The sequence below is a fragment of the Vulpes lagopus genome, chromosome 19 (assembly GCF_018345385.1).
Source record: "Vulpes lagopus strain Blue_001 chromosome 19, ASM1834538v1, whole genome shotgun sequence".
Lineage (NCBI taxonomy): Eukaryota > Metazoa > Chordata > Mammalia > Carnivora > Canidae > Vulpes > Vulpes lagopus.
Genome location: NC_054842.1, coordinates 27,133,409 through 27,159,184, shown reverse-complemented (window position 1 = coordinate 27,159,184; position 25,776 = coordinate 27,133,409). Strand labels below are relative to the sequence as shown.

General features: G+C 40.8%; 1 protein-coding gene across 4 annotated transcripts in view; it reads left to right on the top strand.

Annotated features, from left to right (window-relative positions):
- OXNAD1 (oxidoreductase NAD binding domain containing 1) overlaps nt 1–25,776 on the top strand; it is a 38,121-nt gene that overhangs the window by 6,729 nt on the left and 5,616 nt on the right. For 3 of the 4 annotated variants that reach the window (XM_041734145.1, XM_041734142.1, XM_041734143.1), the window contains 4 exons: nt 1,013–1,139; nt 1,403–1,466; nt 13,982–14,088; nt 22,637–22,778. In XM_041734145.1, coding sequence (XP_041590079.1) covers nt 1,021–1,139; nt 1,403–1,466; nt 13,982–14,088; nt 22,637–22,778 — 432 coding nt within the window. In that variant the 5' untranslated portion in view covers nt 1,013–1,020. Of the gene's footprint in view, nt 1–1,012; nt 1,140–1,402; nt 1,467–6,460; nt 6,573–13,981; nt 14,089–22,636; nt 22,779–25,776 lie in introns of those variants that run through there. The other variant, XM_041734144.1, reaches the window with a different exon arrangement.

The window sequence follows — 25,776 nt, the reverse complement described above, 5'->3', positions numbered from 1 at the left end:
TTAATTAATACTTTTAAGACTTAATTTTTAGAGCATTTCTAAGTTTATATCAAAATTGAGGGGTAAGTAGAGATTTTCCATGTATTCCCTGCCTGCACACTTGTATAGCTTTCCCTGTTGTCAGTATCCCCCAGCAGAGTGGTACATTCGTTACACTTGATGAACCTGCACTGACATCATAATCACCCAGAATCTGTACTTTAGGCTCACTCTTGGTATTGCATGTTCTGTGGATTAAGACAAATGCATAATTACATGTATCTATCACTATCACATCACCATGGTATCAGGGTATCTTTAGTATCCTAAAAATCTTCTGTGGTTTGATGAATTTTTACAAAGTGAAAATAACCACACAATCAGTATTCGGATTAAGAAACAGCATTGTCACTATTACCTCCCTAAGGTTAACTGTTAACTTGATTTCTAACTTGATGGTTAATTTAGTCTGTTTTTGTACTTTCTATGACTGGACTCATAAGATATATGCTTTTTTGAGTCTGGCTTTCACTCTATTCATGCAGTGTGCTATTCATGATACCTGTGTTACCACATGCGGTCTGTTTATTCTCATTGCCATGACCCTTAGAAAATTTGCTGTTTGCACTTTATCTAGCAAGAAAAGTATTTCTTTTCTCAAAGACATGTGGTGCTTTTTTGGCTGGAATGCTATTATTAGGCAGTTTTAAAATCCTCTCTCCTTTTCTATAATAGTGTAAGATTAGTCCCGTGAGCTTGGTTAGTGATTTTGGAAACTAAGAGAAAGCATGAATGTTTGATGGCACCACTAATTACATAAGTATGTACTGTGGAGATCAGTTGAATCAGCTCCAAGTAGTGGCAGAAATTTCATTAGGGTGGAGCTAGGCTTTAACATTGCTTTGCTGTTTTGTTAGGTCAACTCATAACAGTACCAGCAAAATTCCAGAGTCTTCATTGGCCCCTAAAATAGCCTACTATTTCCCTACTTTTTCTTAAAATATTTTAACTTCCAAGTTTTCTGTTTGCCCAGGAGGCACCATGGCCTGTGCTGCTGTCATGATTCCTGGGTTGTTACGAAGCTCTGTTGGAACCATCTATACTCCAGCTACTTCCCTGAGACTGACGTCCAGTACTTTGCGTCACCTTACTCTTACAAGGTGAGTTTCTGGCTCTTGGTGTCTTTTGAGGTGATTCAAAGACATGATCTGCTGATGGTCAAGGGAGGTGTATCAGAGCGTCTTGCTTAAACATTCATGCCATCCATAGACGGTTAAACTTTACTTGGAAATGCCAGTTTTCATGACAGCTTTCTAGGGTCCGTAATGTTCTAGTGTGTTTTGTATACTCATGATATTACAGGGGAAATGAATTATATTTGTGGGGATAATACTTAATAATCTAATTTTACTTTCTATTAAAGCGTAATGAAATCCAAAAGGAAAACTGATCACTTGGAGAGAACTGCAAGTGTCGTTCGTCGGGAGGTTTGTATCTTTGGGCCGTGGCAAGTTTTTCTAGGCTGAACAGTGCACACAGTTATGACTGGTTCACGGAGAAGACTTTAGATGAGACCAATCCCTTTGAAGGACAGTCGAGAAAGTTTGTCATTTTTTTGCTCACAACTTTTCTGATAGGCATATGACAACTGATTTGAAAAGATGACAGTGAAATAATCAAAATTCTGCTTTAAAACTTAGAATAAGTGGATTAATTTTTGATGAAGGGAGTATAGCAGCAATTGAAGGACCTATCTTCACACGTGTAATGTTTAGGGTTATATTTTAGGGATAGAACTTTTATAGCCTATGTTTTATGAGTAGTTTACCTTTTTCTTTCTATTTTTTGTTTGCTTGTTTCTTTTGGCATCATGTCTCAAAGTCCTAGTTCTTATCCCTACTTTAGAACAACTTCTTATTTCATCAAAGGAGAAAGCACTAACATCTGAGAGAGGAAGGTGGATGAGCTCTTGTTACCTTTCCTATGTGCAGATTTTTTCCCTACTGTATTCAGATCTAGAAAGCTAATCTACCACCTGAAGGGGTGTCAAGGGCTGGGAAATAAAGGATTCTCACCCTTTACCTCACTGAGTAATCCCATTTTTTTAAAAAAACATAAAATGGATATTGGATTTTACTTTTTGTGCTTTCTTCCCATTTTTAGATATATTTAGCTTAGTGTTGTGCATTCAAACTAACAGTAAGAAAACTATTATATACTTCTATAACCATGGTCAGAAAGTGCATCATTGCAGGAATTTAATTTTTAATATTAATAGTAAGGTAGACTTTAATGTAAAAGACTATTGCTTAGGCCCCACTTTCCAAACTTTTTTTTTTTTCTAAGATTTTTCTTTCTTTATTTGAAAGAGAGAGTGTGTGCACAAGCAGTGGGGAGGGGCAGAGGGAGAGGGAGAAGCAGACTGAACCGCTGAACAGGGAGCCTGATGCGGGGCTTAATCCCAGCACCCTAAGCTGGAAGCAGACACTTAACCAACTGAGCCACCCAGGATCATAGCCCCTCAAGCTAATTCTAAAGAAAATTGCTTTGAGACCACGGGTAGTGTGTTTGTGTATTCAGTCGTAGGCCAATATTTTTTTGAGATGTCTGTGTAAAATTAGCATAGCAGATTTATGGATATTTGGGAAAATACACTTTTCCTACTGATAAATCTGAAACCCCCTTTTTTTTTCTTCTTTTTGATTTGCTCAGCATACAAAAATAAAAGTGTTCATTCTATAAATGTGTGATTTGTTAGGATTTCTTTTTAAAAAGTGAAATCTTGCCAGTTTTGAAGCAAAAGCAGTTTATTTAACAAGCTTGGACTATACTCTTTCTGTTGTATTTTGAGGTAGGTAGAATTAGAACAGGGTTTGGTATACTTTCTGTAAAGGGCAGGATAGTAAGTATTTTAGGCTTCATGTTATGGTCCGTGTTGTCATGGTTAACAGCTACAAAATTCTGCCTTTGTAGTGTGAAATAGTCATACTCAACCCATAAACAAATCTGAGCCGCTATGTTCCAATAAAAAACATTATTTACCAAAATACCCACATTTGGCCTGTGGAACATAGGTTGCCATCCCTGAATTAGGGTAGCATTTCAGAATTTTACAGGACAAAATTATTGAGATTGTTGGGGGTTATTTTGAGTGAAGTTTTGTTTTTTGTTTTTTTGTTTAAGATTTTATTTGAGAAGGAGAGAGTACACATGGGGGAAGGGTCAGAGAGAGAAGTGGACTCCTTCCTGAGCAGGTAGCTAGATGCCAGGACCCTGGGATCATGACCTGAACTGAAGGCAGACGCTTAATCAGCTGAGCCACTCAGGCGCCCCTGAGTGAAGTTTTAAGAAAACCGCACAGGAAGTTAATGTAAGCTCTAATAGTGTGATTGCAAAGTTAAGAATTTTAATGCCCAGGCAGCCCGGGTGGCTCAGTGGTTTAGTGCCGCCTTCAGCCCAGGGCATGATCCTGGAGACCCGGATGGAATCCCTTGTTGGGCTCCCTGATGGAACCTGCTTCTCCCTCTGCCTGTGTCTCTGCCTCTCTCTCTCTGTGTGTGTCTCTTGTGAATAAATAAAATCTTAAAAAAAAAAAAAAAAAAGAATTTTAATGACCAGAAGTCAGAAAATGCAACCATGGTATGACTTTGGTAGAAGAATTTTCCAATTGCAATTCCTTTTTTCTTTGCTTCTGATTTCCTCTCCTCTCCCTGACAGAATGGGAGCTAGAAGCTGGGAGGAATTGGATAAAGCTAGATGGTATCTGGGCTACAGCTTCAGTGGGTATAAGGTCAGCAGGGGCTCACCTCAATTCCTCCAGAGGATGGCTCCTAGCCATAGAGCAGGAGTCAGGCCTTGGACTTGCCAAAATGAATATCAGCTCAGCTTGGGCTGTAGTAGAACTGTATCACCGTCTCATGCCACTCTTGCCTTTTATTTGTTTTGCAAGTATACTTTACAGAAAGGACTCCTAGCATGTCACTTGCTCTTTAGTTCAAGTCTATAAGGTAGCTTCGGAACAGGATGGTATTTGCATTTTATGAAAGAGGAAGCAGAACCTAGGAGATAAGCTACTGGCTCTCCCTGGACCAGAGGGAAGCTCCAGCCTAGTCTCTGACTCCTAGGCCAAAGGACCCCGCTGCCCCTCCTGGAGTGGGTAAAGAATAGAGCACTCACCCACTCAGAAATGTTTTTTCCTTGTTAGGTCTTCAGTTCCCTCTGAAGAATTTATTGAATAACCACATTTTGATGTTAATGCTCTTTCTTATCTAGAGCTGTAAATGTAACCAGCCTGAGGTCATGCTGATGATGCAGGAAGCTGAGGTCTGAATTGGATGACATTTGACTTCTTTGTTCAAATTAATTCACATTTTTTTTCTTAAGGATCAAAGAATAAGCAGTTCCGGTAACCTTAGAAATGTCAAGGAGATAAGTCAGATTATGTAATGCTGTAAGGATTGTTGAAGCAAGACTGAGATTTCACTGGGGGAAGTCACTCCATGCTTGGCCTCTAGAAGGCTGACCCATTGAGCAAAATGGACTCCCTCCTTCAATTTGATGGGAGAGTTTGGTAAGGAAAGAATTTTTAAAATAATTAATTCTTATGCATTTATTTGGAAATATGCCAGACACTAGGCTAGGTTTTAGGGTTGTAGCATTGAGCATGATACATGAAGTACTTGACCTCAGATTCTGATCAGAAGAGACCGATTTGATACACCTAATTCATTGTGGAAAAAAAAAATCACTAATCATTTTTCAGTTGTACTAGTTTGCTTCTTTTAGAAGCCTAAGCCTTACCCAAAAATGCCTTATGTGTATCATTGCCTTTTTGTTGACAACGCACTCGATTATATCAAGTTGCTACTTGATTCTCACAACCACCCCCAGAGTAAGATAAAGGGATCCTCACCCCGTTTCACGGATGAGGAAATTGAGACTTCAGAAATTTAGATGTGGTGACCCTGCTTCCTGATTTTCCCAGGCTAGCATCCTGTTTCACTTTCACCGGTACCCTGTTTTGGATGAAAATTACACTGTGGGCCTACATTTAAAAGACTTGGTTAGTAAGTGGGGGGGGCCTTAGCCCTTGAACTCAGATCTTTGATATCAAATTGGTTTTTCTTTCTATGCAAGTTTAATTGAGCAACACAATAGGAGATAAATTTCACAGATCTTCATCTCTGTTATAAATCAAAACTTAAGTGTTACTGAATATAAGGAAGGAGATAGTTGTGGGTGGCACAGTAGTTAGTTAATAAAGTCAAATGGCGGGCAGCCCCGGTGGCTCAGCGATTTAGCGCCGCCTTCAGCCCAGGGCGTGATCCTGGAGACCCAGAATCGAGTCCCACGTCAGGCTCCTTGCATGGAGCCTGCTTCCCTCTCTGCCTGTGTCTGCCTCTCTCTCTCTCTCTCTCTGTCTGTCATGAATAAATAAATAAAATCTTTTTTTTAAAAAGTCATTTAAAAAAATAATAAAGTCAAATGGCTGGGCTGCTCCTGGGATAGAGACATCTGGAGAGCCTATGTTTTCTGTGCTGACTATCGAATACTGATAGTGTGCTTGATTTGTGGTTTTGTGGAGGCTTGGGTTTGAGTGGGATGGGCTGCTTAGCTGGAGATCTGGACCATATCCTGGGTTTAACTCTTAAAGTTCTCTGCTAGTCATCACCTACACATTCTTGGAAGATTGTATGCTGCAGTGGGCTTCTTCATCTCTGAGGGAATAGGGACAGGCATCTCTTTGATATGGATTGTTTCTAACAATTGGACGCCTAATTTGCTGTGCTTATCAGAATCTGATAGCCTTTTAGAGATTATGTAGCCTTGGATGTGCAGTAGTTGGCATTTCAGTCTCCGCACTGTCAGCTCTGACAGCAGAACATAGTGGGGAAGATGTCAGGCATCCACCACTGGGAGCTGTGTGGCTTGTAGAGGGCCTGGGCCCAGTCTTCTGGTGAGACTCCCAGGGAGGTGTAGTCTGATGGCCCCAGCAACCAGCCCGTGGCTCCTCAGGATGCACAACTCACACTGCTATGGATGGAAGCCTGCAAAGAATGAAGCTCCTTGGTGGAAGGCTTGGCTTGGTAGTGTTGTAGCCACAATATCCAGCAGTGCCGATGTCATGTGGGCAGTCAATACATGTTTACTGAGTAGAATAAGCAAGTATTAATCCCACCTCTGTGGCTGATTGAGTGTACTGCCTTAATCCCACTTGTACTGCCTTGAATGAGTGACTTTAAAGTAGGAATGGTGATGACATCCATCTCAAGAGATGAGGTGACAATGTGAGTGTACTAGATGGTTCTGTACAGGTAGGGGGTTGAAAAATGAGCACTTGCTTATATTACCTTCTAGCTATGCCCAGAACTTGTTAATGTCTAAAATGTATAGTGTCTGTGCTTTTCACTGACACATTTTTGTTCAATAAATTAAGTCATCTTAAAGACAAGGAAGGCTCCTCTCTGTTTTTCCCCCAGGGGATCCAATCAGGTGAAATAGATTTTATTTTCGATCCAGCAGACCTGTTTTCGGAACCTACTGTGTATGCAGCCGTGTTCTAAGTGCAAGAAGGAGAACAGTGCATGAGGCAGGTAAGGCTCCCACTTATGTGGAGCTTCATTCTGGTGCAGATAAACCAGAGAGTGTCAGACATGATATGTCCTTGAAGACAGGGTAATGGTGTCTTTAGAGGCATGAATGGCTGGGAGTGGGGTGCTGTTTTAAATTGGTGTGTAAAGATTGGAGCCAAGATGAGGAAAAGAGTCAGCCATGTGCACAGCCTTTCTGGCAGAGGAACAGACAGGAACCAAGACTTTGAGGCAGGAATGAGCTTGGTGTGTTCAGAGGAAGGTGGTAGGATGAGAGGTAGGCAGGGCCCAGGTTGTATAAGCTATTATGGGCTGTATAAGGATTTGTGATTTTATTCTAAGGGGGATGAAAGGTTTTAAGCAGGAAAATAACATATGATTTATGTTTTTGTTTTTGTTTTTCTGATTTTTTTTTCTTTTTTTTTTTTTTTATGTTTTAAATGGGTCATCTATCTGCTTGGTAGGACACCAGACTTTTGTTGTGCTTTGACACCAGCTAGAGGCTATGGACACAGTCCCAGGAGATGTGATGGTGGCTTAGAATAGGATGGTAGTGGTGGGGATGGGGGACAGTGGGTGGAACTAAGACACAGAAAGGGCTGATAGGATTCACGGATTGTGGTGGAAGGGCTGTAGTGTATACAGTAAAGAGGAGAAGACACCAAGAGATTTGGGATTTGAATAATCTGAGCAGATAATAACAGTGGCATATATTTGCTAAAATGGAGATGAATAAGATGGAGGAGAAGAAATAAAGTGCTTGATTTTGTAATCTAGGGTGGGAGGGCAGAATGTGGGGAGAGTGATAGATGAAACAAGATTAGCTTTGAGTTTCATCAGCTCATATCAGCCTTTGAATCTGGGTTATGGATACAGTGGAGATTCATTATACTATTTCTCTTACTTTTGTATATGTTTAAATTTCCCGTAATAATAAAAAGAAAGAAACTTGGAGAGATAAAAGAGTTTTGGGTTGGATGTTTAGTTTGAAATGGAAATTCAGATCAGCGGTAGGATAGTTTGGAATTCACTGCTGGAAATAAAAGGTTTTAGCCATGTAGAGAGTAGGGGAAGAGGGCCCATGAATCAGCCTTGGGGTGTGTCAACATTTAGAGGTGAAGCAGAAGAGGAGGAACTAGCAAGGCCAGAGGGAAATCAGCAGGGTGTTGGTGAAGCCAAGAGAAAGTGTTTCAAGGGAGGAGTGGCCAACTGTGTTGACCTCTATGCGGAGAGACATCACCGGATGGAGCAAAATGGGTGGTGGGTGGCCCAATTGCTGAGAGTCAAAGCCTGACTAGACTGTGTTGGAGAGAAAATGGGAGATAAAGTGGAGCCAGAGCCATATAGAACTTTCGAGAATGTTTTATGTGAATGGGAGCAGAGAAATGGCCAGATTAAGGGAGAGGCTTGTTTTGTTTGTCTTTTGAGAAGCAGCAAAGCACGGTGGCCAGGTGCCTGGATTCGAATCTCTGCTTTCCACTTACTAGCCTCGGGACCTCAGTTTTTTAATATATAAAATGGGAATGAGGGGCACCTGGGTGAAGCAGTTGTTAAGCATCTAACTCTTGGTTTTGCCTTGGATCATGATCTTGGGGTCCTGAGATCAAGCCCTGCGTTGGGCTTCAATCTGGGCGAGGAGTCTGCTCGAGATTTCTCCCTGTCCCTCTGCCCCTCCCGCTTGTGTTCACTTTCTCTTGGAAATAAGTTTTCCAGAAAAGGCGGGGGGGGGGGGGGGGGGGGGCGGTGATAATGCCTGCTTTCCGGGGTTACTGCAAAGAATGAATGAATTAGTGTATGTGAAGTGCCTGGCACATGGGGAGTTATACATAGGTGTTTGCAGCTGGCATAATGTGGAGTTGGAAGATCCAAGTGTAGGTGTCTCATGGAGAAGGGATTAAAGGGGCAGTGTGTGAGAGAGGGTCCTGCTGGAGAAAGCAGAGAGGAAACAGCCCAAGTGGACAGGTTAGCCCTCAGTAGGAGCAAGGAGAGTCCATTGGTCATGCCAGGACTTGGTGTTGACAGGCAGAAGCTACTTACATAGTTTGTCCAGTTGACAAAATTTTGCGGTCTTGTCGGTAAATCAATTCAGTAAAACCAGTTTCTTGTAGTCAGATTCCTACTCAGCAGATTGGTTTTCTGCCACAATTTAAATTATGTCTCTGGGCTTTGATCTCCTTATGTGTAAAATGATGTACTATTTTGGATAATGACTGAATTTTCCTTTGACTCTGAAATTCTCTGTACCCTAAAGGTATTTTTGTTTAAGGTTATCTCTAATCCTGGCTTTGTTTAAATTTTTAAACAGCAAATGAATGAATGGGAGTGAACAGAGGAAGCCAACCAGGTTTCCCAAAGAAAGACCTATTTCCTGCACAGAGACTTTTGAGCAACAGTAACAACAAAATATCCTACACAAAACCAGTTTTTAAAATCAGTATGATGGAATTTCCTTTTAGATGCTGACTCCGTCAAACCATTAAAAATGTGTGCTAGTAAAAGTTGGCAAATGTATTGTTATTTTATTGAACAGTAGAAGAGTCTAAATGTTATTTTATGGAAAACTTCATTTCCTGCCATGTGTTTTAACTTAGGACGTGGCTAGTTGAGGTTTCAGTTGTGAAATCTTTTGATCCATTAAACATGAGAACAAGTACAAATGTTAAAACATATAGTTTGTCCATCATGTTTTGCTTACTCATAAAAGATAGAATGGCATATAACAAGGGCCATGATTAAAGATCTTAATTATATGAAACTAGCTCCAGAACAAAATAAAGATATGGCCTTCAAAAAGATTTTGCTAATGTCTTTAATCCACATGACTAGAAATCTTTAATGTATTGTGTGGTTTGGCATTAATTGAATAAAATAAAGTGTTAATAGGAGGCATGTCTTTAAAAATCATGAGTCATGCAACATACTTTGTGTGACCAGTCATAGCGGTTTTGCCCAGATTATTAGGACTAATAGCAACAGGTATATTACTATTTGTATTAATAGCAATATGTGTAAAACATCTGGGAACATTTTTGTTCATAGAGACTATCTAAATGAAATGACTTTTTAATAGAAAGTTTAACTTTATTGAATTTTATATTTGAACATTAGCAAATGATTGCTGATTTCATTTTATATAGTGTAGCATTTGATTGTGAAGCATGCTCACCTTCCAGCTGAAATTCTGTGCCCGTCTCCCCAGGCTACCCCTCAGTGATTATGAATGTTGGCTTCCCTGCCACCAGGTGACTCTTGAGGATGTTTTTAAAGCTTATACATATCTAGTTTTATCAATGAATATGACAAACGCCAGTTAAACCATTATAAATAAAATAGTCTAGCTTTTGGCTATGTTTTTACAGATTATTATGTTGACAGAAAATAATGAGTGTTTATAAAATAAACTTTTCTTGGTAAATCTAAAATGAGAGTAATAATGTAACAGAGAGTCGTCTGATGAATCTTACTGTTTTTGTAATAAGATATTTAAAATAGTGTTCTACTGAAGAAATCCCTGCCTTCCCTTACCTCTCCCATGGTTTTAAACATGAATCTAGATTTTCTGTAGTGCTTCCTCCTACCCCTCCTTTTCTTTTTATTTTTTTTTTAATTTTTTAAAATTTTTTATTTTTTTTTTTTTCCTTTTCTTTTTAAACAACAAAAGTCTCCTGAACTTCTACTAATTTTTGTTCAGGAAACTAATTGTAAGTGACTTGAAGTTAGCGTTTTCATTCATTCTGCAGATATTTACTGAATCTTAAACTATGTGTTGAGCTCTGTACTTGATCTAGAGAGATGTAGATTCTATCTTTGACCTTAGGAGGTTTGTGATCTTGTGTGGTGGAAGGGAGACGTTCATGAATATTTATAGTTACATTCACATGCACTAAGTATGCTCAGAAGATGGGAACATTTTATTGGTAGAGTTGAGAGGATGGGGAGAAGCAGGAAAACCTCTGGCAGGATTTAGTCTTTGAGCAGGGCCTGGAAAGGTGGGCAGGAGGTCCACTGACAGGGCTGAGAGCACAGTGGAAGCTGAATGATCTAGGCAGTTTTGGGAGGCAGGTCAATGTCAGGTGCCTTTGAGAACCAGCAGATTGTCCAGTTTGGTTGGTAAACCACTAGTGATACAAGAGAGGTCAAGCTACAAAGGCCTTTTAGCTTTTTTTTTTTTTTTTGAGTTGAGTTGAGTTGAGTGTTAGCCCCTGGAGGTTTTTGAGCTGGAAAGTAAATCAGTGAGGTCAGAATACTAGCAGTATTTACCTGTTGGCTGCTTTGAGAGAGACAAGGAGGCTAAGGCAGTGTTCAAGTGAGAAGAAATTCTTGGCTCACGATGTTAATGGATGAGCACAAGGAGGAAGAAACATAAGCTGAATTTGTGGAACTTGTTCGTATTAGGGACAGGATAGGATGCCTGGAAAAGAGGCAAAGTGTGTGTGTGTGTGTGTGTGTGTGTGTGTGTGTGCGCGCGCGCGCACACACGTGTACCAGTTGAAAGTGGATTTGACTCTTCAGTCCAAGATGAGTTCTGAATTGAACTCCTGGTGATGGAAAGCTGCTGGTTCTGTGGGGCCCCCTGTGGGCAGGAGCAGCCCTCTCCATTTCTGTGTCTCCAGTGCCAGGCAGCCCATGCTCAAGGAATGTTTTTGGAGGGGCTGAATATGGTAGATTCGGTTGGACACGTAAATGAGCTTACCATTGGAATGGGGCTATCCAGTGATTAAGAGCCAAGCACACTTAGATTTGAATCCTAACTCAGCCATTCCTGAGTGATCTTGAGTTACTAAACCTTTCAGTTTCCTCATGTGCAGAGTAGAGGATAATGCCACCATCTGTTGGGCTATAATGTGATTATTCATATTAACTGCATGAATTGGTGTACGCGAGACACTTAAGCCTTCACCTGGAATATATCTGTGATAAATGTTCCTCAGACATTGGCTGTTGTTACTCACAGGGGAGTGCAGATGTGAGCCTGATTGCCAAGAAAAGTAAGGAGGGCTTGGGCTGGGGCTTAGTCGCTTTGGGAACTGCCTTTGGGAATGCTGGGGAGCCTTGACCTCTGGGGAGCCTTGGCCTAGAGGCAGAAGAGGGAGTGGGAGGGAGGCAGTTTACAGAAAGTGCCCACTGAGGAAGTATGAGGAGAAAGGGTAAAGATGTGGGAACCAGGTTGGAGAGGCAGGAGGGGGACCCCAAGAGTTCCACAACATCAGTTATCTCAAGCAAGGAGAATGTTTCAAGATGGAAGGGAAGTAAAAAGTATCAAACTCAGAGAGCTCCGGGAGGGGAAGAACTGAGCCTGGACATTGGAGTTCAGTTGTTGCCTCCTCCCAAGTTGTTGACAGAGAGCAGAAGCCAAGTCACCTGTGTTTACCTAGAGTGTCAAGGACAAAGGAGGTTCTGTCAGATAAGGAAGTTATCAGTGGAGGTGGAGATTATAGGTAAGATTTCTGAAATAGCTTCAAGACAGTATGGCTTTTAAGTTCTAGCAAATAGGGTGTGGTGCGAAGACCACTGTACTTTATAGGTCCTTGTTGTCGTCTGTGAGAATCGGCCCCCTGAGGGTGTGCAGTGCTCAGTCTGTGAGGGCCTTCATGGCAGCACTGTTGTGGTTCTGCATATGTAATGATATATGAATAAAGTATAATGTGTAATGTAATAAATATTAATAAGCTGCAATTAGAATGAATGCAGTTAAGATACATTATAACTGACACTTAATGAGTACTTACTGTGAGCCAACAGCATTCTAAGTGCTTTGCACGTATATGTCCCCAGCAGCTCTGGGGTACAGGTGTTGTTGATCTTATTTTATAGCGGAGGGGGGACTAAGTAATGTGCCCAGAGGCCCACAGCTGCTAAGTCAGTGCTGGGGCCAGAATTACATGCCAGGCATTGTGGTTACAGAGCCTGTGCTGTTGGCAGCCACACTGTGCTGCTGCTTTCTATTTTGTTGCTGAATTGTTTAGGACTGGCACATGGCATTAGGTACCATGTCTGATAAGCAGGAGAACCCTGAAGGAGGAGTCCACTGGAGCTGGTGAAGCACTGGTTTGGAGAGGGAGGGCAAGACTAGAATTAGAGGGGCAGGAAGAGGGTCAGTGCAGACCAGCCCACTGGCTCTTAGGGAGAGGAAAAAGAGGCCTGGTAAAAATCCAGAGGAAGAGAGGTAAGGGATTTTATGGGAGCAACAGAAAGGTAAGGCATTTTCAGAGATGTTTTGAAGTTGGTGAGGGAGACCACCATCCATCTGGAGAATTGTGCAGTGGGTTTTTAAGAATTGTCTCCCACTGATAGTTCGATTAGACCTAGTCCTGTTGGAGAAAGGGGCTGAAGGAGCCAGCTTTAGGGTGTGAGGTGCATTGATCTTGACAGCTTTCCAACACACCCTTCAGTGGAGCCGTGAACCTAACTAACACCATCCATGAAGAATGATTGTATTTTGGTCACCTGCTATTGCTTTGATTTGCTTCCAGAAGTGGAATTGAATGGCAATAGGAGGTTGAGGAAAGAGTCATACTGTCTTTTTTCCCCTGTTGTGAAAATATCCCAGATTTCAGGAGGAAGAAAAGCCCAAAAGTAGAAGAAACAAAAAATGAAGGAAGTAGAGGCATTTTGAATTTGAGGGATGCTGAGCGGTGAATGACACTGAGGAGTGCCTAGCTCACACCTTAGGATTTTCTAGAAACCAGATATGTTGTTTAGAATAGTGCTTCTCAAGCTATCTGTAACGAAGAGCTGTTTTTGATGCTGTTCAAAGGTTGTGGACTGTTTGTATTTTGTCAAATATAATCAGTGAATTAGAAATAATAAATTAAAAAAAAAACAAAAACAGGGAATACAAACCCAGTTATTGTCTATAATTAGATTCAACAGACTCTGAAATTGCTAAAAAAAAAAAAAAAAAAAAAAAAAAGTTTGTAAATGCTTACTTGTAATATCTGAAATTAGCTAGTCTTGGACTTGTTGCCAGGCTCAGAACAAACAGAGGCTTGTACCTAACAGCGAGCTTTACTTTAAGTATGTCATACTGACCGAGAATTTAGATGGCAGGCAGGTGGTTCACAGGGCTCCCGTTTCCCCCAGGCTCTTTCCAGATTACCCAGCCTGGTGCATGGAGCATACCACGTGCTCACCAAATGAACACTTATTAAACAGCCTCTTTAAGAGATGATTTTTGTGTGCAGAATAAAATTCAATTAGTATGATAGCCAGTCTCTCAAAAGTAAGAGAATTAAATTTGTTCACTTGGTGGTAGGCAGCATTTTAAAGCAGAGTGTACCTTGTTTTGCAGTTTTCAAAAAATCACATCTTTGTAGATAAAAAAAAAAAAAAAAGCCTTAGTTACCAGGAATCCAGTTTGTTTCTGATGTGTATGCACACTAACCTCAGTCACAGTTCATCTTTTGCTCTAGGTCGTGTCGGCTGCTAAGGTGTGTGGGGCTGCTGATGAGTCACCATCAGTGAAGAGGCTGCACCTGCTTGTTGCTGATAAAGACTTTTCTTTTAAAGCTGGCCAGTGGTAAGTGGCTTCTCTGTTTCCTTAGTGTTGTGTTCATGAAGGTGCCATCAAATAGAAGGGCTTATCATTGTTATTCTTTTTTTTTTTTTTAAGATTTTATTTATTTATTCATGAGAGACACAGAGAAAGAGAGAGACAGAGACACAGGCAGAAGGAGAAGCAGGCTCCAAGCAGAGAGCCTGATGTGGGACTCGATCCCAGGTCTCCAGGATCACGTCCTGGCTGAAGGCAGCACTAAACCTTAGCTTAGCCACCTGGGCTGCCCTATCATTGTTATTATTATTTTAAATTTTAAGAGAACTTCAAGGAGACTGCGCAGAGCATGGAGCCCAATACAGGGCTCCATCCCATGACCCCAAGATCACGACCTGGGCCAAAACCAGGAGTTGGATGCCCAACCAACTGAACCACCCAGGTGCCTGTAGAAGGGCTTATTTTTTCTTCTGGAAGGGATTACGTGTCTAGTGTTTCTCCTGAGGAATAGGAATTCTAGCCCATCCCCATTCGGGGGAGCCTTCCTTTTTTTTTTTTTTTTTTTTTTTTTAATTTTTATTTATTTATGATAGTCACACAGAGAGAGAGAGAGAGAGGCAGAGACACAGGCAGAGGGAGAAGCAGGCTCCATGCACCGGGAGCCCGACGTGGGATTCGATCCCGGGTCTCCAGGATCGCGCCCTGGGCCAAAGGCAGGCGCCAAACCTCTGCGCCACCCAGGGATCCCCGGGGGAGCCTTCCTTAGGCATGGAGAATCTGATTCCTTTCCTCGCCTCAGAGCTCACCTTGGTTTTGAGCCCTTGACCTTCTCAGTCATATATGAAAATTGCTGCCTTGAGTTTTGTAGATTGAAACAAAGCTTAGTTCTGAGCCACGGACCTGATAACTGATAATTATGCTCTTCAGAAATGGTTGCTATAATAGAATGCACTGGAATAATCTAATCGGCTTGATTATTTGTGCTGGGGATTGATACATTGTAAAAAATTAGTCTTTATGTCAAATACAGAGTAAACAGCAGTCTGGAAAGAAGAATACCCAGTTATGTCACAGAACTGACCACCCTCTTAACTGAATTCCTGCATCACTTGTCTGAGTTGAGTTTAAATATTTTCCTGAATTTATTATCAGGACCCCCTGATCAGGCCCAGCTTGCACCACACTGATTGTGCCTATTTGACACCGAAGACTAGTCAGCATACGGACAGGCTAACAGCCCAGCTGTCCCACTATTCCTGCGAGTGGCTTCACTGAGTTGCAATTCAAGTTGCATTGTAAATAAAACAGCTTGTATTTCCTTAGGAAAGGTGTGTTTGGGTGTATGTTTCCTTTATTTAAATAAAGCATTCATTTCTAAGTGAATTTCTGGCATGTCAATCTTGGTAGTATTTCTTAGGAGTCACTTGACTAATTTTGGCAGTCCATCTGGAAATGTGGTTTTGTTAGAAGGAGGATGTGTGATAATAGCAAGAGTTAGCAGTCTTGTGTTAATAGTTTGCCTTTGAATTTAGAACTAGAAAACAAGATGCTGATTGCAATAATTTGCGTTTGTGAAGCAATTTACTGCAATCTTTGCACATGTTCAGTGATACATATTAAATGCATTTGGGCTGTTTTAGGGGGGCGGGCAACATTTTTACCCTTCAAAAATAGTTTAGCAGTTATTACATTGAAAAGTGGAAACTTTAATTGTAATGATCTGTCTTTCCGTATTTCCCTTCTGTGGAAGTGTTTGGGTCCTGTGCACAGCATTGTCCCTGTGTCTTCAGCTCTGAATTGCGCCAAGACTCCTGATTAGAGAAAGACCGTGCACTGGTTTATAATGCTGCTTGCTACCTTGGTGTGCCTGCAAGTGTATTAGCACTTGCAAACTGTAGTTACCAGATAAAAATACCATCATTCCCTAGTGATATATATAGAAATAGGGTTCCCCTGTGATCCTCAAGATTAGATTTTCAGGGTTGGTATTATATATCCCATTTCGATGAATGGATTTGGTAATCTCACTGATGTCAGGACTGGTTTTAGAATGCACCTGACAGACTCCTGCTGCAGAGGGCAGACATCAGGGTGGTCATCTCTGGCTATTTAGTATTCACCTTTCCCTGCCAGGTGTCCATCAGCACTCATTCCTTGCATTTGAACCTCCCCTTTTAAAAGATTGCTCCCTTGCCACTGACTTATTGTGTGGCTATAAGTTCTTTTGGAAATTTGACTTCTTGCTTACAGAATAGCTATTTGTTTAGGTTAGTGATGTCTGCATCTTCGGTTCCATTGCTAGGATGGCTTTTGCTCTGCATTCTGTTAGGTTATCAGCTTGATAGTAAGCTCCATTAGTAGCATTTTGGGGAAGAGGGCAAAGATCAGGGAGAGAGAGAGTATGGATGCAGCTGCCATGCAATTTGTATAGTTAGGATTATTAAAGTGGAGTGCTGCTAGAGGTAAAGGAGAAGATCGCTCTTGGGCTTATCTCTAGGGTCAGAGATTGGGCCATGATCCCACATCTCTGAATTCCTGACCACTGCCCTCATCTGACACCTGCCAAACTAAGAGGGAGGCTCTAGACCTGCCTCTGAATAAATAAATGAATATTCTGGAGCTTTGGGCACAGAGCTCCAGGTAGACACCTTCAGGATAGACCAGAGATCAACTTCTGGGGCTCTTCCTATGATACTCTGGGTGTGTGTGTGTGTGTGTGTGTGTGTGTGTGTGTGTGTTTAAGATTTTATTTATTTATTCAGAGGCAGAGACACAGGCAGAGGGAGAATCAGGCTCCATGCAGGGAGCCTGATGTGGGACTCCATCCCGGGTCTCCAGGATCACACCCTGGGCTGAAGGTGATGCTAAACTGCTGGGCCACCAGGGCTGCCCAAATCTGTGTTCTTAATCGACCCTCCAGAGGGGATTAGTTCCTTTACTGGGAAACCAGTTCCAAGAACTCAAGGAATCCAATCTAAAGAGAAAGGCCAAAAAAATTAAAAATAAAAAAAAAATAAATAAAATAAAGAGAAAGGCCAAAAGAGGGTATTCCCTCAAAACCATTACTCACAGGAGCAGGACTAAAGCTTTTAGGCTTTTATCACTAGTAGATCCACTGCCTAGCACCTAGCACCTAGCTCCTTGGTGAGTCCCACTCCTCCTCAGAAGTTCTTCGTCTTGATAATAGAAAGATTGAGATTCTCTCTTGAGGTTAGAGTGTGCCTCATGTACTGTATGAGTGCCTGAAATTGGCAGATTGATGTTCCTTGTGGGACTCATTGCTGTGGGCTGGGTCCATCCCCTGAGGGAGGCTATGCCACAGTGTCACATGCCTAGTGCTCTGGAGACTGCATGACTCACATGTTGGCTTTTCTGTGGGTAGTTTCCTTTGTTCAGTTTCCATGTCTTGAAAGAGGGCATAGTAATACTCCTGTGTCTTGGAATATGTCAGGTGTTTAACACAATGCTTAATGTTTAACTTTATTAGTTTGTTTTGCTTTTTGTTATAGCCAGCATTTCAGTCAGTTAAATCATCTGTATTGGTAAGGCCCAAGGGACAGATTCTTAGTTCTGTGGCCAGTTTCCCTTCTGTTCTTTGGAAGAGCAGCAGGCCAAGTAGGAGTGGATGACTGGCATCTCCTCTGTGATGGCGCCTCTCCTGCCAGTCAGTACTCATTCCACACTTGGGCTTACATGCTTGCACAGGACCAAGGGGAAGCAAGGCCAAAGCATTTTTGTAGAGAGCAAGGTGTGTCTCTGACTTCATGTAAGATGACATAAGTTTTCATGTTTGAAAGTGACTGGGCTCTATTAAGAGAAGGGCTCCAAGAAGAAACAGATGAGAGGAGTAAGATCAGTGAAATAAGATTCTACTCCTACCCTCTAGCAGGGCCGCTGCTTGTGGGCAGTATATACCCTCTATGGCTGTGTTCGGCAGCCTTGACTCTTACATGACCACACATAAAAAGCGCCACATTCCTTGGTGTCATTGTTCAGACTGTGTCCTCCTCCATGCTTGTTTGGTGACTGCTGTGTGTTTTTAAGACTCCGCTGTGAAGTCTTCGTTAATTCCTCCACACCTGGTATAATTGCTGCATCCTCTGCTTTCTCCCCCCTCCCCCCCAGGAAGATTTTTTTAAAAAATAGTGGTTTTATTAGTATTTTCCCGATGGAATCACATATGTTGGACGTAAGAAGAAATCTACACTAAGTTCCAGTTCTTCCAGACAGGTCTCAAATGATGAACATTTTCTCTCCTCCAAGCAGATTTTGTCATAGCCCCTGTAATTATATTTATTTGTTCATTTTCTTCCCGTTTGAGTGAGTTTATTGAGGGCAGGAATCACAACATTCTTTTTTTTTTTTTAAAGATATTTATTTATTCATGAGAGACACAGAGAGAGAGAGAGGCAGAGACATAGGTAGAGGGAGAAGCAGGCTCCCCAAGGGGAGCCTGATGTGGGACTCAATCCCCAGACCTGGGATCATGCCCTAAGCTGAAGGCAGATACTCAACCCCTGAGCCACCCAGGCGTCCCAGGAATCACGACATTCTTGATCTTTTTTTTTTTTTTAAATATATATATTTTTAATTTTTCCTTATTTATGATAGTCACACAGAGAGAGAGGGAGAGAGGCAGAGACACAGGCAGAGGGAGAAGCAGGCTCCATGCACTGGGAACCCGACGTGGGATTCGATCCCGGGTCTCCAGGATCGCGCCCTGGACCAAAGGCAGGCGCCAAACCGCTGCGCCACCCAGGGATCCCGACATTCTTGATCTTTAGCTCCAGCACTAACCATGGTGCCTGTACTAGGTAAGCAGGTGCTATCTGTAGTATTTGCACAGGGGATAAAGTAGGGGCTCCACATGCTCAAGCTGAAGACTAAAGGGTTTTAGGATCTCATGGTGAAGCATCAACTTTCGGCCACAGTTTGTGTACCTGGTCTCTGCTGGGCCCTGGGTCTGGACGGGGCTGCCTACTGTGTCACAATTAGATAAGGATATGTGGCTTCACTACACAGTTAGGCTCTTTCTCCCAGTTTTTCCTATATTCACTTTTATGAGAGTGCAGTTAGTACCTCAGCTCTTGGCTTCAAGAATGCTAATCTTGGAAAGGGCATTTTTTAAGTGTGTTTGTGTGTGTGTGTGTGTATGTGTTTTAAATTTTTTTTCTTGGGATCCCTGAGTGTCTCAGCGGTTTAGCACCTGCCTTCAGCCTAGGGCATGATCCTGGAGTCCCAGGATCGAGTCCCATCGGGCTCCCTACCATGGAGCCTGCTTCTCCCTCTGCTTGTGCCTTTGCCTCTCTCTCTCTGTCTCTCATGAATAAATAAATAAAATCTTTTTTTAAATAAAATCTTTTTTAAAAAAATAAAATAAAATAAAAAATAAAAACTTTTTCTTGGACAGATGTTTTATTAAATATGTATTGTGCATATTTTATTAAATCCATTCAGATGAAATTTTTTTTTAATTTTTTTATTTATTTATGATAGTCACAGAGAGAGAGAGAGAGAGGGAGAGAGGCAGAGACATAGGCGGAGGGAGAAGCAGGCTCCATGCACCGGGAGCCCGACGTGGGATTCGATCCCGGGTCTCCAGGATCGCGCCCTGGGCCAAAGGCAGGCGCCAAACCACTGCGCCAGCCAGGGATCCCCATTCAGATGAAATTTTGATGTCATTTGAATTCTGTAGCATTTAATGAAGGAGTCTTTTTTTTTTTAAGGTTGCTTTCCAAAGTTACTGGAGAAGGAAAGATCCCTTCATTTACTACCTGAGAGAATGGCCTTTATCAACATCAAGCAGCAGAGGGCGCTATGGTTTAGGATATGAAGTTGCAAAAAGTAGCTCATTGATTAACTTATTTTTTAAAACATAGCTATAGAGATACTCTTGTAGTTCTTCTCTGATAGCATACAGAAACTGTATTAATAAATATTAGCTATAGGCACAACAAGAGAGGCAGAGACACAGGCAGAGAGAGAAGCAGGCTCCCTACAGAGAGCCTGATGTAGGACTCAATCCCAGGACCCTGGGATCACACCCTGAGCCAAAGGCAGATGCTCAACTGCTGAGCCACTCAGGTGTCCCTATTTTAGCTCTTTTATGGATCATTTGTAGCATAAAGTAATTTTTTTAGGCTAGTTTGTCCATTTTTTTTTTTGACCTTGGTGTTTAGTGTCATATCTAAGTAACTGTTGCCATGAAGTTACTCCTCTGTAAGTCTTCCAAGAGTTTATAATTTTTCTTACCTTTAAGTCTGTGACCCATTTTGAGTTAATTTATGTATATGGTGTGAGGTAGGGGTCCGACTTCATTCTTTTTATGTGTGGATATCCAGTTGTTCGTTGAAAAGACTGTTTGTTGAAAAGACTGTTCTTTTGTCATTGAATTATGTTGATACCCTTGTCAAAAATCAATTGACCACATGTTTAAGAGTTTACTTCTGGACTTGCAATTCTTCTTCTTCTTCTTTTTTTTTTTTTTTTTTTAAACAATGATTACCTACTATTCAGCTGAACAATCTATTTTTTTTTATTTTTATTTATTTATGATAGTCACAGAGAGAGAGAGAGAGAGAGAGAGACAGAGACACAGGCGGAGGGAGAAGCAGGCTCCATGCACCAGGAGCCTGATGTGGGATTCGATCCCGGGTCTCCAGGATTGCGCCCTGGGCCAAAGGCAGGCGCCAAACCGCTGCGCCACCCAGGGATCCCCCCCCCTTTTTTTTTTTTTAAGATTTTATTTATTTATTTATGTGAGACAGAGAGAGACAGAGACATAGGCACAGGGAGCCTGATGCAGGGCTTGATCCCAGGCCCTAGAACCATAACCTGAGCCAAACAAAGGCAGATGCTCAATCACTGAGCCTCTCAGGTGCCCCTGGACTTGTAATTGTTTATCATTGGTCTATGTGCCTGTCCTTATGCTAGTACTACAGTGTCTTCATTAACTGTAGCTTTATAGTAAGCTTTGAAATCAAAAGGTGTGAGTCCTCCAAATTTGTTCTTTTTCCAGATTGTTTTGATGATTCTAGGTTCCTTTTATTTCCATATTAATTTTATGATCATTTTGCCAGTTTCTGCAAAGAAACCATCTGGAAGTTTAGATAGGTATTGCATTGAATCTGTAGATCTATGTGGAGAGTATTGCCATTTTTTTTTTTTTAAGATTTTATTTATTCATAGAGACACACAGAGAGAGAGGGGCAGAGACACAAGCAAAGGGAGAAGCAGGCTCCATGCGGGGAGCCTGACGTGGGACTCGATCCCGGGACTCCAGGATCACGCCCTGGGCTGAAGGCAGCGCTAAACCGCTGAGCCACCCTGGGCTGCCGAGTATTGTTATCTTAACACTATTAAGTCTTTCCGTCTATGAACATAAGATGTCTTTTTATTTATTTAGATCTTCTTTAATGTTTCTCCATAATGTTTTGTGGTTTTCAGTGTGCAAGTCTTATACTTTTGTTAATTTATTCCCAGTTGTTCTTTTTTATGCTATTATAAATTTTATTTTTCTTAATTTCACATTTAAATTGTTAACTGCTAGTGTATACAAATACAATTGATTTTTATTAGTCTTGTATTCTGCAACATTATTTGAACTTGCTTATTGGTTCTCCTATCTTTATAGCAGATTCCTTAGGATTTTCTATATACATCATGTCTCTGCAATTTCTTCCTCAAATCTTCGTACCTTTTATTTCATTTTCTTCCTTAATTGCCTTGGCTAGAACCTCTAGTACAGTGTTGAAAAGAAGTGGTAGGAGCAAACATCCTTGTCTTATTTCTGTGTTTAGGGGAAAAACTTGTAGCTTTTCACCATTAAACATTACACATTTTGTTGAAAGCCTTTGTTAGATTGAGGAGGCTCCCAGTTTCATAGTTTGCTGACTATTTTTATTATGTAAGGGTCTTAAATATTGCCAACTGCCTTTTCTGCATCTATTGAGATGATACTTGGGTTTTGTCCATTGTTCTAAGTGGTGTATTTCACTGATTGATTTTCAGGTGTTAAACCAACCTAGAATTTCTGGGATTTTTAAATCTATTCACAAGGGATACTGAACTGTAGTCTTTTCTTGTTATATCTTTGTCTGGTTTTGGTAGGGTAATACTGACCTCCTAGAATGAGTTGGTAAATGTTCTTTTCTGTTTTGGGGGAAGAGTTTATAAAAGTTTAGTGTTCTTTAAAAATGTTTGGTAGAATTTCACCAGTGATGCCATCTGGACCTATCCTTTTCTTTCTAGGAATTTTTGAAATTACTAAAACTATTTACTTGTTACAGGTCTGTTCAGATTTCTGTTTCTTCTTGAGTTCAATTTGGTAATTTCTGTCTTTCTAGGAATGTATCCTTTTTATCTAAGTTATCTAAGTTTTTGTCATATAGTTAGTTGTTCATGGAATTCCTATAATAATCTTTTATTTTTGTAAGGTAGGTGATGATGTCCTCCTTCCATTCTTGATTTTACTCATTTTATCTTTTATTTTTTTTAAGTTTGTCAGTTTTACTTATTTCATTGCCCACTTTTAAAATCGCTTCAACAAAAAGCACTTATTTGCCTTTCTTTTTAGGATTGATTTCTTTATCCCAGGAGTCTCTGTGGTTGGTGGGTTCTCAATATGCTCCAGCCCCAGACTGCTAGAACAAGAGAGAATGATAGAATTGGCAGTGAAATATACAAACCACCCTCCTGCTCTCTGGATTCACAATCAGGTGAGCAAACCTGTTTAAACTTGGAGATCTGGCCATTGCTTCCTCCCACAAAGTTTGTGTTCAGCTCAATTCATGCACCTAAGAAACCTAGCTAAGCTTGAGTGAAAAGGGTACGTGCTCACAAAGAGCTCCCCTACATCCAGAATTCCAACTCTATAATGCTCGAAGAAGCAGAATCCTTTTGATGCATTAAGGAAGACTCACAGATACTTTGAGATCTGAAAATATCTTCTGGGTTACCAGTGTTCAGTTGAATACTGCTTTAGTATTTGAGCATTTTACTTTATATGTAAGGCTTTTTTAAATTGGCTCTCTGTATGTATGTCTTGTAAATGGTAAATCTATAAATCAGATTATTTTGTCCTAACTATCCTAAATAAAAGGAATTAAACTATCATTCTGTCACTTGGAAAGGAAGTGATTTCTGATCACATCCCACTTGTGCCCACAGCTGAGCGCTGCTAAGTCCATGGTGCCATTGCCTCTCTGGAGAGTTCTTAACACGGTATCCTGAGAGGGAATCCACCTTTGCTGCTAATAACTCATGTTTCACCATGAGACTCAACACAGTCCTACATAAGCTGACTATTCATCACCTCTGAGAACTCTGATAACAAAGAATGAGCTCAGCACAAGTCACTTGTTTGCCTTCTTAGTTTTTGACCCTTGTCTCCTTTTGCCATCCCTTTTCTTTCTAGAGTGTGCCTTCTATATTTACCAACAACCTCCATCCTGTCCCAGGCATTTTCTTATCTCCAAAAAGGAGTTACTAGTACAGTATTGTAGCTATAGACAAACTGATTTTAAAATCAAAGGGACTAGAGTTTTTGAAACAGAATAAAGTAGAAAGAATCACATTACTCAAATGTCAGAATAAAATAAAGCTATAATAAAACAGTGTGGTATTGATGAAGGGATGGACACACAAATTGATGGAAGAGAATAGAGAGTTTAGGAGTATCCAACACACATACGGTAATTTGATTTTTGACAACTGTGCTAAAGAAATTCAGTGGTGAAAGGATAGCCCTTTCAACATGTAGTGCTGGAACAGTTATTTATCCGTATGTCAAAAAAAGAATTGTGTCCTAAGTGTCATACTTTTTGATGAAAAATTCCCACAAAATAAGTTGTAGATATCATTGGAAAACACAAAACTATAACAGTTTTAGAAGAAAACATAGGAAACATTCTAGAATTGAGGGTAGGTGCATTAGGACATGACACCAAAAGTCAAATCTGTAAAAAGAAGAGATTGATAATAGGACTTAATCAAAATTCAAAATATTTTTTTTACAAAAGATACTGTTAACAGAATTTTTAAAAAACAAGCTACAGACTCAGAACGTTATTTGCACTTAGATATCCAACAAAGGTTACTTAATATCTAAAATACTTAAAGAACTCTCAAAAGTCAGCAAAAAGAAAACGAGCATAATTTAAAAATGGACAAAAGACTGCTCCCGGCATGGAGCCTGCTTCTCCCTCTGCCTGTGTCTCTGCCTCTCTCTCTCTCTATGTCTATCATGAATGAATGAATGAATGAATGAATGAATGAATGAATAAATAAATAAATAAATCTTAAAAAAAAAAAGACTGAATAGATACTTTGCTACTAAGGATATAAGAACAGCTAATAATCAATGACAGGATATTGAACATCATTCGGGAAGTGCAGATTAAAACCAGATACAGGGATCCCTGGGTGGCACAGTGGTTTAGCGCCTGCCTTTGGCCCAGGGCGCGATCCTGGAGACCCGGGATCAAATCCCACGTCAGGCTCCCAGTGCATGGAGCCTGCTTCTCCCTCTGCCTGTGTCTCTGCCTCTCTCTCTCTCTCTCTCTCTCTCTGTGTGTGTGACTATCATAAATAAATAAAAATTTTTAAAAAATAATAATAAAAAAATAAAACCAGATACAGTGGGATATCTCTACCCCAATGTTGGTAATCAACATTGGTAATCATATTAGAATGATTAAAGTTAAAAATTCTGACAGTACCAAATGCTGGTAAGGATGTGGAGTGACTGGAACTCTTTTATAGCTTATATTGCTAGCAGAAATGCAAGATACAGCAGCCAGTCTGGAAAACATTTTGGTAGTTTTATATGAAATTAAATATACATTTATCATAAGTCATAGTAATAGTGCTCCTGAGTCTTTATTCTAGAGAAACAAAAGCTCTGTTCATATAAAAATCTGTACATGAACATTTATAGTGGTTCTATTCATAATTAACAAAAACTAGAAACAACCCAAATGTCCCTCAAAAGGTGAATGGGTAAACAAATTGTAATCCATTCATATAATGCGTTGTTATTCAGCAGTAAAAATGGGTGAACCATTGATGCACTCCACTTTGGTGAGTCTCAGAGGCCACATATTGAGTTAAAAAAGCCAATCTCAAAGGTTACATACTCTATAATCCCATTTCTGTCACACTCTGGAGGACAGAAATACAATGAGTGGTTAACAGGGGTTAGGGGTAGGGAAAGATGTGATCATAGAGGGGAAAGCACAGGGAGGTTTTGAGGATGATGAGACTGTTCTGTATCTTTTGTTGGTAGCTAGATCCGTGTATGTGTTAAAATCCACAGAACTGTACTCCCCTCTACCCCCAAAAAAAGTTTTACTCTGAGATAATTTTTAAAAAGTTTTTAAATCTACAGGGGCATACAAAAATATCCATTCTAATTGTGATTTACATGCCAAGTTGTTTCTGTTCAGAGTAAGGCAGCCACTTGCCCTAGCATTTCCATTCTAAGTATCCTGTCACATTTTTTACCCTCTGACCTTCGGAGTCCTTCCTTCCACGTGTCCTCAGCTGCGTCATTCCTTTTTAGATTATTTCTGGATTTCCCACCCATTGCTGTCTCTCAAAAAATGCTGTAGGGGTGGGACCAGCAAGGTTGCCGTGTGCCCCTTGCTTGGTGTTAAAATGAGCTTAGTGCCACGAGCCCCCTCCAGTTATCTGCCTCCCACGTGACCTGCCCTGGTC